The 16,239-nt window shown below is 40.6% G+C and overlaps 1 protein-coding gene across 4 annotated transcripts in view; it reads right to left on the bottom strand.

Annotated features, from left to right (window-relative positions):
• The window catches only part of ltbp1 (latent transforming growth factor beta binding protein 1), a 213,669-nt gene that overhangs the window by 90,738 nt on the left and 106,692 nt on the right, over positions 1-16,239 (bottom strand). For all 4 annotated transcript variants that reach the window (XM_049601156.1, XM_049601157.1, XM_049601158.1 and 1 more), the window contains exons 6-7: positions 4,101-4,298; positions 704-1,005 (exon numbers count right to left, since the gene is read on the bottom strand). In XM_049601156.1, coding sequence (XP_049457113.1) covers positions 704-1,005; positions 4,101-4,298 — 500 coding nt within the window. The remainder of the gene's footprint in view (positions 1-703; positions 1,006-4,100; positions 4,299-16,239) is intronic.

Raw genomic sequence — 16,239 nt, 5'->3', positions numbered from 1 at the left:
CCTTCGTTCTTTCATTTTTCCGTTTCAAAACAATTTTGTTTTTCTGTTTTAAAAAAAAAAAGGGAAAACAGAACAACAGAAATCACAAATTTTGTAGTTGTTTTTTTGTTTTGAAATTGAAACAGAAGAATGTTAAAGTGAAGTTTTAAATTTCTTTGTTTTGTTATTGTGATATTTGGATAAATTCAGGAATGCTGTGAGATCTGCGGAGGAACTTTTGAACTTTGCAGAGGAGCGTTTCATTCTCAACTACTAGTAGCCTACTTATGGCCGCACTCCAGCCTTATGCAGACCTGATCTGTGAACTTTTTGAGAGTGGCAAGACACATGCAGAAATCAGTGACATTTTGCAGCATGAAGGGGCCACGCAGTGTTCCATAATGAGCGTCAGGAGATTCTCCATGGAGCACAACCTTCAGAGGAGAAGTGTTGTGTCAGACGCTGAATTGTAAACGGCTGTGGTTTCTGCTATAAACAGGGTATGTATGTATGTATGTGTGTGTATGTATGTATGTATAGGGTATCCATCCTTAATAATACGGGATCATCCCTTAGCTACTAAATCAATACGGGACACAATTGGTCCCATAGTATTTTCGTGCACTCTCTAATGCATAGGCTACACTACGTTATCACATGCTTGAAATTACATGAGAAATAATAAAATCAAAGAGTTTCACGAGACATAGCGGAAGGCAAGTACCTGACTGCCTGCAGTCTCCTGAAAGCAGCGACCCAGTGTGTTCTTGGAGGTGACGGGCTGGTACTGGGGGACCTGGTAGCCATGCTGGCCGGGATAAAGTATATTGTAGCCGTGGTGCTGGATTTTCTGGCTGCTCTCTGTGTGGTGATAGGTGTAGCTAGAAGATGAAGAGGAGCCTGACTGGGAACCCTTCAGCTGGTGCCCATTGTTATGGTAGTTATCCAGCTGAGACACCTGATGCACCTGGACAGAGGCCTCTGGAGGATGTTTGATGTGGATGTTGACAATGCTGGGGCTGTACACTGAAGGCACATGGGACAACATAAGCAATACAATTATTACAATGATAATTATCTGCTGTATTCAAGATAAGATCATAAAATATCACCCTTAAAGACTTTAGTGGCTCGGCACATTTTCCTTGTCTGAGCTAAGTTGACATTATGAACAGTATGTTGTGCTGTGAACTTAATCTTCAGACTGAAACATTTCTAGTTTTGCAAAGCTAGACCTATCTTCACAGTGCTGTGTCAATGCTAGAGAGAAGTCTGGGACTACACATTATTTTATTATTTTTATTTTATTTTATTTTATTTTATTTTATTTTATATACTTTATTAATCCCCGAGGGGAAATTCAATTTTTTTCTCTGTTTGTCAATTACATACAGGTCCAAACACACACATGCATGCACTAAGTGGAGAGATGTCAGAGTGGGCTGCCCATGACAGGCACTCTGAGCGGTTGGGGGGTTCAGTGCCTTGCTCAGGGGCACCTCGGTAGTGCCCAGGAGGTGTACTGGCACCTCTCCAGCTACCAGTCCACGCCATATTTTGGTCCGGATGGGGACTTGAACAGGCGACTCTCCGGTTCCCAACCCAAGTCCCTATGGACTGAGCTACTGCCGCCCCATTCTGCCGTAAGGGAAAAAATTATCTGGTTGTTGTAATTTTTTCTTAAACTTATTACAGTCGTTTTGGGTGGCGCCTAGCCCAGGATGCAGCGATGGTGCTCTTGCAGAACAGTCTTGGGAGGAAATTTTTTTGTGGAACATTTGCATGTGGAGAGGTGAGCTGTGTCATTAAAATGGCTGTGCAAAAGAAAACGCAGCAACAACTCTAACAGTCGTATGTCAACTGTGTGACAAACATATTTTGATAACAGGTGCCCTGGAGGTGAAGTCCGACATTACTTTAACTTCAGAGGAGCTCACTGGACCTGTTAACACAGTTTGCTGGCTGTATATGGCTTCTGCAGAACATTATTAAAAAAATATCAACGATATCACAGAACCTTGTGTGAAGTGAATGGATTGGTACACTGGTGAAATCAAATGTCACTGGCCATGTGGCTGCCAGAATTAAAAAATGTAGCAAATCAACTCAGACTGGCTGTGCCTGTAGCAAAGAGAATTTTGAAAACTGTAACACAAAGTTTGTGATTGATTCTTTCTATAAAAAAAAAAAAAAATACAATTAAATAAGATTCATGTCATTTTCACAGCTAGCATTTGCATTAATTGAAAAAAATATTTAAAAAAATCTTTGCTGGCCCAAAGTTTTCTTTGTGTGTCACATCAGAGCCACTCAGGATGATTTAGAAGGCAAAGGCAAGGTCTACGAGGATTAAACAGTCAACCTGACTGTAAAGACAGTGATCATCGGGAAGAATATGCTACATAACAGATGAGGCAGACACCACAGTAGTGTTGGCATGAGATGAGAGAAGGACACGGTGCCCCTCACAACTTCGCTGGACAAGTGAGAGACAGGCCGGGATCCCAACCCCTGACAGCTTCACTTTCAGGTGAGAGACAGCCCGGTTGGTCTCGGACAGCTTGACAGAAGTTGTGGAAAATATATAGCTTGTAAGGTGAAATAGCTCTAACAGTAACTCAATACAATAACCTGTGTGCAGTGGTCTGTTGAATCTGGTTGTTCATTTAGGTGCGTGTGATGCAAACAATTTTCCCTGTCACTGTATGTGTCACTGTAGCAGGTGCAGCTGTAGTCTCATGATAAACAGAGAGAGGGGGGCGACACGCTCTGCCTCTGAGCTACAGCCACCCCACAGATAGTGGAGGGAGAATGCCAGCCTCAATAACCACCAATGGTAGGGTGATAGCCAAACTTATATCCAGTGAATCACACTAAACCGATTCAAAGCTGCCATACATGAGTAAGATATTTTTTTATCATTATCAAATTAAGAGTCAGCATCAGTTTGATCCATCGGAGTCTCAGCTGTAATCTCTTGCAAAATGTTGTCCTTTTGTGTGTTTATCTATATGCATGTGTAGCACCACACAGCTATGTCTCAGAGAGACATAGCACAGTTGTTAACCTCCCTTTAGACTATAACCCCATTATATTCTTGTTTAAAGCTTATCACTTTGAAAGATCTGAATTGGGACATCCAGGATTTGGGGCTATGAAGCTAATGTGAATGTTGACTTAAAGCTACAGCGGGTGACTTTAAAAACAAACAAACAAAAAAACCCCAACTTTTTCATATTTTCTGAAACTGTCTCTCTATTCACACAACACTAAATGAGATAGATTATCTGTGAAAAAAAAAAATCATACTCCTCTGACTACTCTCTTGCACTGTATGTGAATGAAAACAAACCAATCAGAGCAGAGGAGTCTTGAACACAGCTGTCAATCATGGGTGCATTCGGAAATACTTACTCTGAGTGCCTCTGGCTTAAACTGGTCGCTTTGTAAATACGGAGCGCTGTTGGAATGTACCGTTTGGTTATTCAGAACACCACATTCTCAGAGCAGCAGAGCATACTCTTCAGCACTTGGCCAAATCACAGCCATGGTGATATATAATACAACAGCACTCCCTCTTGTGTCATATTGCTTAATTCTAAAAACGGCAAAATTCATAGACACTAATTCTGGGTGGGGAGACTATTACCTTGACTAACACACTGTCATACAGTGTTCACTAAAAAGGGTCATATAAGTTGAAATTATTAAATGATCCTCCTCAGCTTTATTAAGAATGTGTTCTTTTCCTGCTCAATTACTGTTTTATTACTGGCAAATAAGCAGTTCTGTGTCCTACTTGCTTAAAAGACCATGCTTGTGGTAATACATGTTTTAGGCCATTTATTACAAATAACCTCCACTTTACATTACTGCTGGCTGCCCTATAGAGATCCAGTGATTGTGTTTTCTTGTTCTACTTTTACATTATGTCTTTATACTTTTGCGCTGTGTTTATTGTTCTGCACAAAATCACCCAGTCACATTCCTTGTATGTGCAAACAGTTTCTCACATCCTTCCATGCAGCCTTTGCAATGCGTGACTTGCAGTAAATGACCTAAAACAAGCCTCCTTTAGCCCTTAATCATCCCCTAGCATCACAGTTGTGCCTTTTACTCACCAGGATTCTGGCCGTTGCTGTAGGTCAGAGGCAATGTGTGTGTGGAGTGGACCTGAGGTTGGCTGTAGCCACCTGACGTCTGCTGGTGTCCGTTCTGAACGGGCATCTGGCAGAACTTTCCAGTAAAGTTGGGAGGGCACTGACACTTGTCCCTGGTGCTGCACTTCCCACCATTTATACACGGCAGGTGACACACCACTGAGGAGAGAAAAAAAACAGGAAGAAGGTGATGTACTAATGGTCCCACACACAGAGACAAACCAAAAAAGGACTTGCCATTGTAAACACATCTGGGAGTGTACTTGGATTCACATTTGTCTGACTTTTCAACACATCTGTCAATAATTAGGCTTCAGTACGTCATGGTGGGATTGGGCTGCGTCTGGAAGCAAGGCAAAATCAGTGCTGATGTAAAGCTCAGGGAATCCAAAACATGCACATCAGCCATCCAACATAACTGAATTCAAGCTTTGTTGTCAGAGATCTGAATAACTGTGTATGTCACCAACAGGATAATATAAATTCCTTTTATTTCATACCATGACTTCTGAGAATCCTCTGATTGGCAGGAAGCGGGGATTAACTGTTAGTAACTAGACATTATCATTAGACAAATGTGTTCCCATTCACCTGTTTTTATGCACTTTTGCATTTGGCCATAAAAAAGCCAGAACATCCATGAGGTGAAGTAAATGTAAGTCTCTGTGTGTTTCTTGTGGCCTTTTTGTGCGTGTAGAGGTCATCTCTTTTGTTAAATTCTTTGTGGTTGTTGCTCTGTGTTTAGTTGAAACCTCAGTTTTGAGCACCCTGACTAGGTAGTCACAGGGTAGGTAAGATCTTGCCACTCTGTTATTTTGCCATTTTTATTTTGGGGGGCACACTTCAGTGTATTACAGTTGGCAATTTTTTGGTCTTCTGTGCAGCACTAAGTTCAGCCTTTAAAGCCGCATCAAGCAGGCCACTGGAGACTAGCTAGGTTACTTAGCTGTCTTGGTAGGCAGGTCAGGGTTGGGGTGCCTCAACTTGTTCCTGTTTTTTTGCACTTCGCATAGCAACTTGGTTGTAATTTGTTTTTATTTGAGATGACTAGTTTTTGTTTGGTCATAGCTGTGATAAATACTTATGTGCTGTAACTTGTGGTTTGTAACCTTAGGGGTTGTGTGTGTCACTGCACTCCACTTTTGTTAGGTCACTTGTGGGTTGCTGCTTAGGTGTAAGTTGGCAACATTTGTGTAGTGGTTAAGTACATTGTGACTATTTTGTTCTGTGGTTTTTGCAGTCCACTTTTCGTGTGGTCACTTGTGTGTTACTGCTATTGAGTATTTGTTGTAGCAAATTTGTTGTGACCTTTTTTGGGTTTGGGATGTAGTCACCCCCACAGATCATTGGATCTTAGAGTGGTGGGTGTGGCTTCCCAATCATCAGGTCTGTTTATGTAGCTGGTTTCCTACATCCATTATAGCAACTTGTGTATGTGGTTGAAGACCATACAGCATCCATGTTGTGCTCTGGTAGTGGCAGTTCACTTTTGTTGGATCTTTGCGTGTTGCTCTCAGCAACTTGTAGCTGGTCTACTTATGATGATCCTTTTGGTATGTGGCTGTTGCACTCCACTGTTGTGTTGGTCACCTGTGTTACTGTTTTTGGTGCTGGTAGTTCCTTTTCACCTCATGGTAGTAGCCATTTTGTACCTGGTGCGTGTGGTATCCACTGATTTGGCTATTTGTGTAGTGCTTATTCTTGAACTCAATAGCAGCAGCTTAGTCGGCCCTTTGTGATCAGATCTTAGATCCAGCTGTTTTTTTCTCAGTGAACTGATTATAATAATGCAGTAACAGAAGCAGATGGAAAAATTATAATTCACATTTTCTTTTGCATATTTCTTTGAAATTTAAATTTAAGATTTCAACTATATGTGGATGGAAATCCGGCTTATGATGCAGGTGTTTGTTTGCAGTTATAAACACATGCGTCACTGTGACGGCAAGTGTGAGACTTTGATAAGGAGCTTGGAGCTAAGATTATTTCTGAAACCACCACCAAACACAAAAAAGATGGATAGCTTGAACCACAGAAATTTAATATATATAATAATAATAATAATAATAATATATTAAATCAGCAGCGTGGAATAATTCTTCACTACAGTACCATTACAGTAGCTGCTCTGTTTCAACTATGCAAACATGCACATAGGCTAGATTCAACTTTGCTGTTCTGTTGGGAGATGTAGTGAATTAAACCTACTATGAGTGAGAAAAAGTAGTAATACATCATTGTGAAGCTATGAGTAGAGGAAAATTCTCAGATAGCCGCTAGGCTAATTTATGCAATGTAAACATGCTTGAACGAATCAACATGACTAGCAAAAAAACAGTTGTTTTGTCTATGAACCTTGACATTTATTACTGAGCTTAATTTGAAACTTCTGTAAAACTGCCTTCAAGTTTTAGGAAAGCCATGATGGTTTGAGTTAAAGTGAAGAAAGAAAGTGAAAGTGAAACTGAGTGAGACTTTGATAAGGTGCTTAGAGCTAAGATTATTTCTGTAACCACCACCAAACAAAAAAAAAAGATGGATAGCTTGAACCACAGAAATTTAATTTCAAATGTATTCAATAAATGTGTGAAAACTGATGTCCAGGAGGAGAAAAGAGAGGACACTGAAAACAGTGTTAGCTGCGGTGAAGCTGGTAGTCTGCGTCTGAAAGACAGCCGAAGAGGAGAGGAGACAGGACGTATGACCAAAACTAAACAGAAACACAAGAGATGAGGAAAAATGACAGGTAAGAGTAAGAGCAGGAAAGAAGGACAACACTAGGGGATAATGATAATGTGACAGAGAGAGGGGGAGAAAGAGTCAGTCTGAGTGTGACAGAGAACATTATCACCACTGGAAAGACAGTTTTAATAATATCGTAAAGTCAGATGCAGCTGACTGAGAACAATCCGGGGAAAAAATCATTACAAAATTTGTCAGGACTTGTAAAATCCTTCCTATTGAGCATTTTTCCTATTAAGTTAATGCTTAGCAAAGCAAACAGCAGGAAGTCGAGGACTGTTTTTGTCGATCATAAAAATACAAAAAGTAAGATCATAATTTGGTGAGGCATTCATTATAGAACCACTGTTATTTTCATTTGTTTAATTACTATATGGCATTTTGTTGGCAATTGGCTATGGTAAATATAGGATAATCCAAGTCTGTACATTCCATGACTGATTACGTTTACATGCACACCAATATTCCACAATGTTCTGATTTGTCATTATTCTGAATTTATTACTGGTCATGTAAACAAAATATTCTATGGATATACTGATATAAGGATTATCTATAATTTTAATTATAATAAGCAGATGATACGTGGCACAGGACACAGTCAAAACTTTGGCACAGCATGAAATGAGGCAGTGGAGGAGGTTGTAATATTGTACCTTTAAATGGAGGCAGTGTTGTAGACAGCGGTAGTCTGTGCAGCCATTACATACATCCCAACATGTAGACAGAGAATTCTTTTCACTAAATTACCAACTGTTTGTTCTGCCATTATTTAAATTTCTTCATCTTCTCCTCCGATTCTATCTCTCTTGAACTACGCTTCACTACCTCCAGGATGGCACAAATGGCACAAGCAGCTGCAGACGTTCTCCTTTTCCATATTTTGAAGTGATAAATGACATAGAGCATGTTAACTGGAGTATGCAGTATCTCACTTCCAACTCGTCAAATGCCACCGCTTGGTCAGTGATCATGGCGTCAGACACTGATGCACACCTGAGGCACCTTTCTTGGTGGCATGATATATACCAGGCGTATCAGTTTTACACATGTCAAATAGCGCCGTTTTGTCAGTGGATGTCAAATACAGATGCACAGAGGCACCCTCTTGGTGGTATGATACACAGCAAGCCTTGGCGTAAGAATACTTGAGTCATGGCCAAAAACATGTTGTATGAGGTCATACTGACCACAAGAAGGAGACAGATGCAAGGTCAAAGTGATATTGATCTTTGACCACCAAAATCTAATCAGTTCATCATTGAGTACAAGGGGATGTGTGATGTGTGTGCCAAATTTAAATAAATTCCCTAAAGGTATTCTTGAGCTACCATGTTTATGTTTTACCTATGTTGTAAATTTATCTTGAAATAGACTGTATGCATGTAATATGCAGAAACTGTACATTTCTTGTGAAAACAGAAGTGTATTTTTAAAACAGACAATGCATGGAGAAGACGTAGGAATAGGCCAGGAATATTGTCTTTTTCAGAATAAGGGCAAAAACCAGGATATTTTTTGTATGTAAATCTGTCATTGTAATAAATAATGCAGGGACAAAAAACACCCAAAGCTAAAGTTTGCCACCACAGTAAAACTTGCCCTTTACTGAATGCTGCAGTTCCCACAGACCCTGAACACACCATAACAACAGGTGTCAGTTACGCACACACAGAACAGACTGCAGCACTCTTTCAATCAGAGGGGATAAACCACCAGTGTGGTGCTTATGTAAGAAGTCGGAGTGAAGAGAGGGATACAGTGAATTCACTGTTCTTTAGCCAAAAGGCGTAAACACACAGCGCAGAGGAGGTGATGATATACACATGTATGCACCACATTCAGATCAATGTGGTATTGTTCCCTAAGACTGGCTCAACAGTTGTATGTGGAGAAAACACTAGAAACAGGTGGAATTTGGACTTTTACAAACACATCCAAGTCCTGTTCCATTTCCTGTTTGAAAAACAAGATCCCAGACACAGAGACAAAACATGATACATAGTTGATATCTCTCCCGGGTCTTGCTGAGTCATTTCTCCTCTCATCTCATCTTTTCTTTCCAAAGACTCCACAAAGTCTGAGGAGAAATGACACAAATCTGTGAACGGGAAAGTGACAAAGTTTATGACTCACATGCAAAAACTCCAGCCCCATACAGCAGCCTTTACTTACATCACCCAACAGTCATCCACCACGGGTTACCATGTCATTACATATTTAGCTTGCTGCCCAAACCGTCAACTCCCCAAGATCAATTTATCATCATGGGACTTCCTGCATATCATCCATTACACCAGCAAATATGCTGTATATCATCACTGAGAAAACCTTCATCCAGCTGGGCTTTAGAGGGATGCAAGACTGAATAACTGTAGGTTAATATTGTTGTACATGTTGTAGGCCATGAACACAGTCAATGTTAAAAGCTAATTCTGATTTTTATTTACTTATTTTCATTGGTCAAATGACTATGTCCTTACCAAAAAGACTTGGGACTTGCAAAAACTGCAAACAAACTTTCTCCCTGGTTTCTGTGATGCAACATTGCTTGAACATTGACGTTATCTGCTATTAAGTTCCCACTGTTTCAGTTAAGTCTATATGTATGTCGCCCAAAAATCTGTAGAGTTTTAGCAAATAACTCCATGTACTAGTATGGCTTTTGGTAGGCATGAATCAATATTAAGCATAACCTTTGCCATTGTGAGTCACATACTCTTAAAACTGAGCACGGACAACTCTGCAGATAGAGAATAGTAAATGTTCTGGGATTAAGTTTGATTCCTGGGCTGCATTATAATGAAGTTTGACCTGTACTGCAGGACTTAGTGATTTTGGTGCATTCTCAACTCTCAGATTTCATCCAAGTGAGAACCTCCGACACTGAAAAATGAAGCCAACACCCAAGTGCCAAAACTGCTGTTCCTGGAACGGCCACTTGAAGCTGGCTCCAAGAGTGAGTCAATCCCTATGGACCCCCATGTTAAAATGTTCAACTTACAGCAGAAATAAACATGTTTACAGCCTGGTACAACAGGCCGTAAACATGGTTGGTTTCTACAACTTCATGACAACTATGCAGGGAGTGAATTTTTACATAACATACCCATTTACATTTTGGCTGTCTGTGAGGTGTCACCACATTCATTCTATGAATCAGATCCACCCCTCCTCCACAGCCCCACCCTCTTGCCCAAATGTGGTCACCTCTGGCTCCAAAAATCCGAGATGTCGAACTTGTGACTTCAAAATGTGAATCCACAAACCAATGGGCATGGTGGCTATATTCATTATGTCATATAGTCCATGAACTCACCTGGTGAATACAGGGTTTCGCACACATTCCTTTATTTGTGGCGGCCCACCATGATAAAGACATCAGCTGCAACGTTTTGATTCTATATTTTGTAATTTTATTTTAGGCGCACTGTTGGAATATTTATACTGTTTTGATGCCATTACTTCACACTTTCGCAGCGCAGGGTGCACTCTGTTCACAGACAGAGCAGGAAACATCAGGTGCAGTCAAAGTGAAAACTTAACCATTTAGCGTCCTGGGCCTAAAGCCCAGTTCAGACCAATGATTAGCCATGAGACTAAACTGTTTAAAAACGTTTGCAGAGAAAAGTTGCTGCCACTTGAACTGGCCAGTCTGAGTTCGATTTATGCCAGCTGATAGTGTCACCTGCAACCAGCTGGTCGACTTGCCTGCGGCTGGTTTCGAACGCAAAGCATGTAACCTGTTTCAACAAGCAATTGGCTTGTAGTGAAGTCCACTGGTCAAGTCAATATGACCACAGATTGCTTGCTGCAGCAGGTGCTCCATCCCCGCCAAGCCCTCTGTTTCTATTCTCACGGTGTGCTGATGTCGGACGGGGGGTCGCTGCTGCTGCTTGTTGTATGTGCTTATACCCCCCCACACACACACATTTTCAGTGACCGATGAATTGTCGCTGGTTATTTATATTATTGTGGTGTATCTATAATGAATACAGTCCATCTGATGATCGTTTTATTCATGTTTTTCACTTGTTTATCACTATTACCGATGCATCTGCAGCCAGTATTTCACTGTCACTATCCTCGTTCATATTTTAAGATTCACAATACAAATTATATTCAGCCACAAAATAAGCCTGGAAAGCTGTAAATGAGAATGGAAGTACAGAGTGTTGTTGCATAAAGATGATACACTGTCTCATCTAGTTGTATTGGTGTGAACTGGCAGGTTTTTAGAACGTTGCAGAATGGCGCATTGCAAGTAGCTGCCTGTTTCAACTCGTCTCATCGCGAATCTTTGGTCTTAACTGGGCATAAAAGCATGTTTTCACTCAAAAACAGCTGATCCAATCAGCTGTGATCAGACCAAAAGATCAATTATCTAACCCACAATTTTATCATCAACAAACTGCTGCTGAGGAAAAAGCAATAGTTTTCCACCTGTGCTATGTCATGGGCCCGCAAAAAACACAGTCTTTAGAGAGAGGACACAGGCTGATACACAAGGACACACAGGCAGGAGCAAGCACCACACATAGATTCCAATTCTGTGGGAAACACTGGAGTATGATCACTGCAAGAGCTGCAGAAACAAGATCCAAGCTGTAAACCAGAATTATCCTCTCAAGGAAATGCTTATACCCGAATCAGGTTAATTTCAAATCCAGAATGAGCGTCAATCCTCTGATGGCCGTGTTAGTCACTGAAGAGTTGCACACTGGAATTTTCAAAAGCATCTCCTACAAAACAAAATTAAAAAGGGTCAAGACTCCTCCTCCCTTGAAAACAGGCCATCCACTCTCATTGCACGACCATAGTTCAAGCCATTCTGTGAATGCTTGAGGCTCATACTACATATAGAACATGGTCAAACCTTATACCCCAACCTGTCAACTACACTCTGAGACTGCCAGGCTTCTTACCCCCTTATTATGAGGGTCACCCAGCTATTCTGCTCTACAAAGTCTTTAAGCCTCCTCTTTCTAACTGTCCTGACCAAAGCCTTGCCATTCACAACACAAACTCAAAAAAGTTAGTTAAGGTGCATTGTGGCTGCAGCACAATATGACACATATGTGCAGATGTCATGGTATATAAAGTGTAAGGCATGACGAGGACAGTGCCAAACTACTTTCCTTTGAATAAGAGCTACGCCTGTCTTTCTCTTTTAAGCCCTCCTGCCTTCCCCTCTACACTCATCTCACCTCCCATTCCTCCCAAAAGCTACCAAAATCTATTTGTTTTAAATGATTCAATATTGTCTGGACAGCAACTGACAAAAATGAGCTGGCAGTTACACGCGTCTTTTATAAAGGAAGCACAAGCTGAGGGCCAGAAAGCTCTCAGCACTTGGTGAGCCGGTGTGCTCACCTGGGAGAAATATGCCAGAGGAGCTGGAAAAACGCCACTTAAATCCACTCTGTAGGGACTGCAGCAGGCCAAATGGGATATACATACAACAGGCAGAATTATTCATAAGTGGTTTCAAGTCATTCCCTGAATATGTTTTGCTATCACCAAACTATCAGCAATTGGCCAAGTATTTTTCACTCCGCCTTTGCCAGGAATTAGATTTTCTCCATCTGCTGAACTGACCATATCAGGACTGAAAAATAGGTTGATACCTATTTTTTATGTGGTCGGGGAAAACAATAAGGAAGCAAACCCTCCAGACACATGAAAAGAAAACTATTCTCTGCCAAGAAGCCTGATGGTCAAAGATAGTGGCTAATTTCTTTTCAAGAAAAGATGAAAACAGCAAATAGAATAGGTTCAAATATTCTGGGGGATTGTATGCACTTGCCTAGGAATAAATTATTCTTTTAACACAAAGTTTAAGTTTGTAGCAGTCACAGTGTTAGCCGTAAGAGCAGCTTATAGTAGTTGTAGAACAATAGTAGTTGTACATTAACAATGATACTGATGCAAAGATAGCAGAATCTTTATTTTAAACAGGACTGGACTGTTTCACGCTGTTGGTTGGACACGACTGATCTGAAGCTTCTAAAAACCTTTAGCCTCTGTCAACACAAATTTCCATAAATACTCCCTTTATCACAAATATTGGCAAAAAATGCTAACATGCTGACATTTAGCAAGTATAATTTTTACTATGATATTTGAATTTCATCAGTTTTGCATGTATTTGTTTATAACGTATTGGACAAATTGAAATGTTCACCTGCTGTACAGCACCAGATAAATTGCAATCAGCTTTATTGGCCAAGTATGTGTACACATACAAGGAATTATGCCTTTTTTATTGCTCGCAATGTAATTACACAGAAGTAGACGTAACAGCTATAAGACCAAAGACAACAAAGCTATGCTTCTGATACAAACAAGACAAAGTGCTCAGCTGACGGTAATCAACCAAAAAACAAGTCAAAAAAATATGACTAAGCCTATCTTGCTCTTGGGTTCACAGTTAATGCGGTGGGAGATGAGGAGAGACCAGTGTGTCTTTTGTGTCTGAAAACACTGGCAGCTGACAGTATGAGGCCCAACAAATTAAAAAGACACTTAGACACATTACACCCCAGTTATACCAATAAGCCATTCAACTTCTTTCAGAGAAAACTTGGTGAATATCGTCAGCAGAAACATTGCTTTGTTAAAGCTGCATCGGTGAACAGCAAAGCACTAATGGCATCATACAAAGTTGCATACAGAATTGCCCAGTTCAAGAAACCACACATGATAGCAGAGGAGCTCATACTCCCCACAGCTTTAGATATGGTGTCAACCATGCTTGATGAGACAAGCGCTGAAAATTTGAAGGCTCTCCCCCTCATTCCAACGACACAGCTGCAAGACATATATGCGACATTTCAGTTGACCTGGAGGAACAACTCACTGAAAAACTGAAAGACTAACATTTCGCCTTACAAGTGAATGAGGCTACTGATAGCAATAAAGACTGCTTGTTTATTGCTTATGCTCACTTTGTCACGTCAGAGTCACTGTATGACGATTTGCTGTTTTGCGAGTATGTCCCAAGCAGAGCAACAGCTGATGAACTTTTTAAGCTTCTTGACTGTTACCTGACAGAACATGGGCTGAAATGGGAGAACTGTCTGGGCGTTTGCACGGATGTTGCACAGACCATGGCAGGGAAAAAGAAAGGACTGCAGGCACTAATCAAGTGGGTCTCGTCAAATGCGCAATGGACGCATTGTGTCATACACAGAGAAGGGCTAGCATCAAGACAGATGAGTCCTAAACTAAACCAAGTATTGAACAATGTTGGGATGGTCAATTTCATCCAAACAAGACCCCTAAAAGTGCGGCTGTTCTCCGCACTTTGTGAGGAGATGGGAGCAAAACATTCAGCTGTGTTGTTTCACAGCGAGGCCATGTGGCTCTCCTGAGGGAAGGTGCTGTCATGCGTCTTTGAGCTCAGAGACGAAATTCAGATGTTTTTGGAGGAGGAGAATATGCATGCAGTTGCAAGCAAGTTCAGTGATGAACGATTTCTGATGAAACTGACCTATCTCGATATATTTGGAAAGCTGAATGAATTGAATCTTCAGCTTCAAGGCAGAGACAAACACCTCCCTCAACTGGCAGACAAGATCGGCACATTCATTCAAAAGATCGAGATCTGGGACAGGCGACTTGATGAAGGAAACACTGATTTCTTTGAGAATCTGAATGAATTTGCTGACACCAGTGATTCTGGAGCCACCACAGTGATTCCATGTCTGAAGGAGCACATCTCTTCCCTGAGAGTATTCTTTCAAAAATACTTCTCAAACAACACTGCTCAGTATGATTGGGTGAGAGATCCATTTAACACAGCAGCACCTGCTGATTTCAGCTCTGTTGAAGAGGACCAATTCATCGAGATGACATCTGACTCCACCCTGACGCTGAGGTTTACTGCTCAGACACTGTTTGAATTCTGGCTTGGTGTGGAGAGGGAGCATCCACTCATAGGGCAGAGGGCTGTGGGCATTCTGCTTCCCTTCACCACATCTTATCTCTGTGAGATAGGCTTTCTGCTGTTGCCTCACTGAAAACAAAGTACAGATCTAAGCTCAACATTGAGCATGACTTGAGAGTGGCCCCATTTTGAAAAGATGTGCAGTGCAAAACAGGCTCATTGCAGCCAGTAATGCAGTGATAAGAATAGAACTCTCACAAATTGACTTGGTCATCTTTCTTGCCAAGTATCTGCATTTGTTCTTTTTTGCAAGTGAATGCACATTTTATTGATTTTTTTCTCTGTTTTTTAAAAAGCACACAGACTGGTGGTGCAGTCTAGTGACAAATGTTACAAAAAGTGATTTCTTTTTTTCTTCTTTTTATTGCACATATTGAACTTAATTGTTATTGTTCTTGCAAAGTGAATGCACATTTTATTTACATGTTCTGTTTCTGGAAAAGCACACAGACTACTGGGTCAATCTAGTGACAAATGTCACAAAAGTGTTTTTTTTTTTAAATGTTTGCAACTTCATCGTTATTGTGAAATGAATATTAATGATTTTGATGCAATTTCAATAAAGATAAACATGGTTCATTTTGTCACAATTTTGTTGGGGAGGGGGGCATGAAAAATTTTCTTCCTCCAAAGGGGGACATGACAGGAAAAGTTTGAGAACCACTGATGTAAGACATGCCATCATATCAATTTTTTTCATGATTACAAAGAATTTAAGAAGTATTATTAATATTGTAGACTGCAACTATCATAGATTGCATGCAGTTTATGAAAACTATATGTATTCAGCCGCTCTGGCTGATAAAAGTCACCACTGATCAGCAAAAAGAATAAACCTTCATAGAGCAAAATCGGGCTTATAAAGTCAGAATCCCTCCAATCAAACAAAATTGAAAAGCTTTTATAAAACATCATATTGCTGATCCAACATCTAAAAGAGATGAGGGGAGAGTCAGTTGCTTCCCATCATGCCATGGAATTTTGCAGTTGGTGGAGAGCAACTGTAGCGCTGAGGTCCAAAAACGTCAGCCGCCTTGGTCTCATGAGGTTGTTGTTTTTGTTGTTTTGTTGTTTTTACATTTGAATGATGCCAGAGCAGGTCAGGAACAGGCCGGAGAGAAATCGTACCACCTGCACTGCCCAGCCATCCCCGGTTATTGAACATCTCAAACGAGCCATCTGATGTGCAGCTTCATATTTTGTACTTGCATTAAAATTGAATTTCCCCTCAGGGGGATTAATAAAGTATATAAAATTAAAAATTAAATTAAAATTAATTAAAATTATATTAAAAACATAAAGTCTGGCAAAAAGAGAAGTGAATGCCAGGAAACATAGAAAAGCTATGTTTTTTAGCAGTGGGGCTAGAAACTACAACCACAAGCTTTCCCCGATGGATTAAGAAGTGCA

Source organism: Epinephelus fuscoguttatus, linkage group LG16, assembly GCF_011397635.1.
Source record: "Epinephelus fuscoguttatus linkage group LG16, E.fuscoguttatus.final_Chr_v1".
Taxonomy (NCBI): Eukaryota; Metazoa; Chordata; class Actinopteri; order Perciformes; family Serranidae; genus Epinephelus; species Epinephelus fuscoguttatus.
This window is presented reverse-complemented; position numbering and strand designations above follow the sequence as displayed.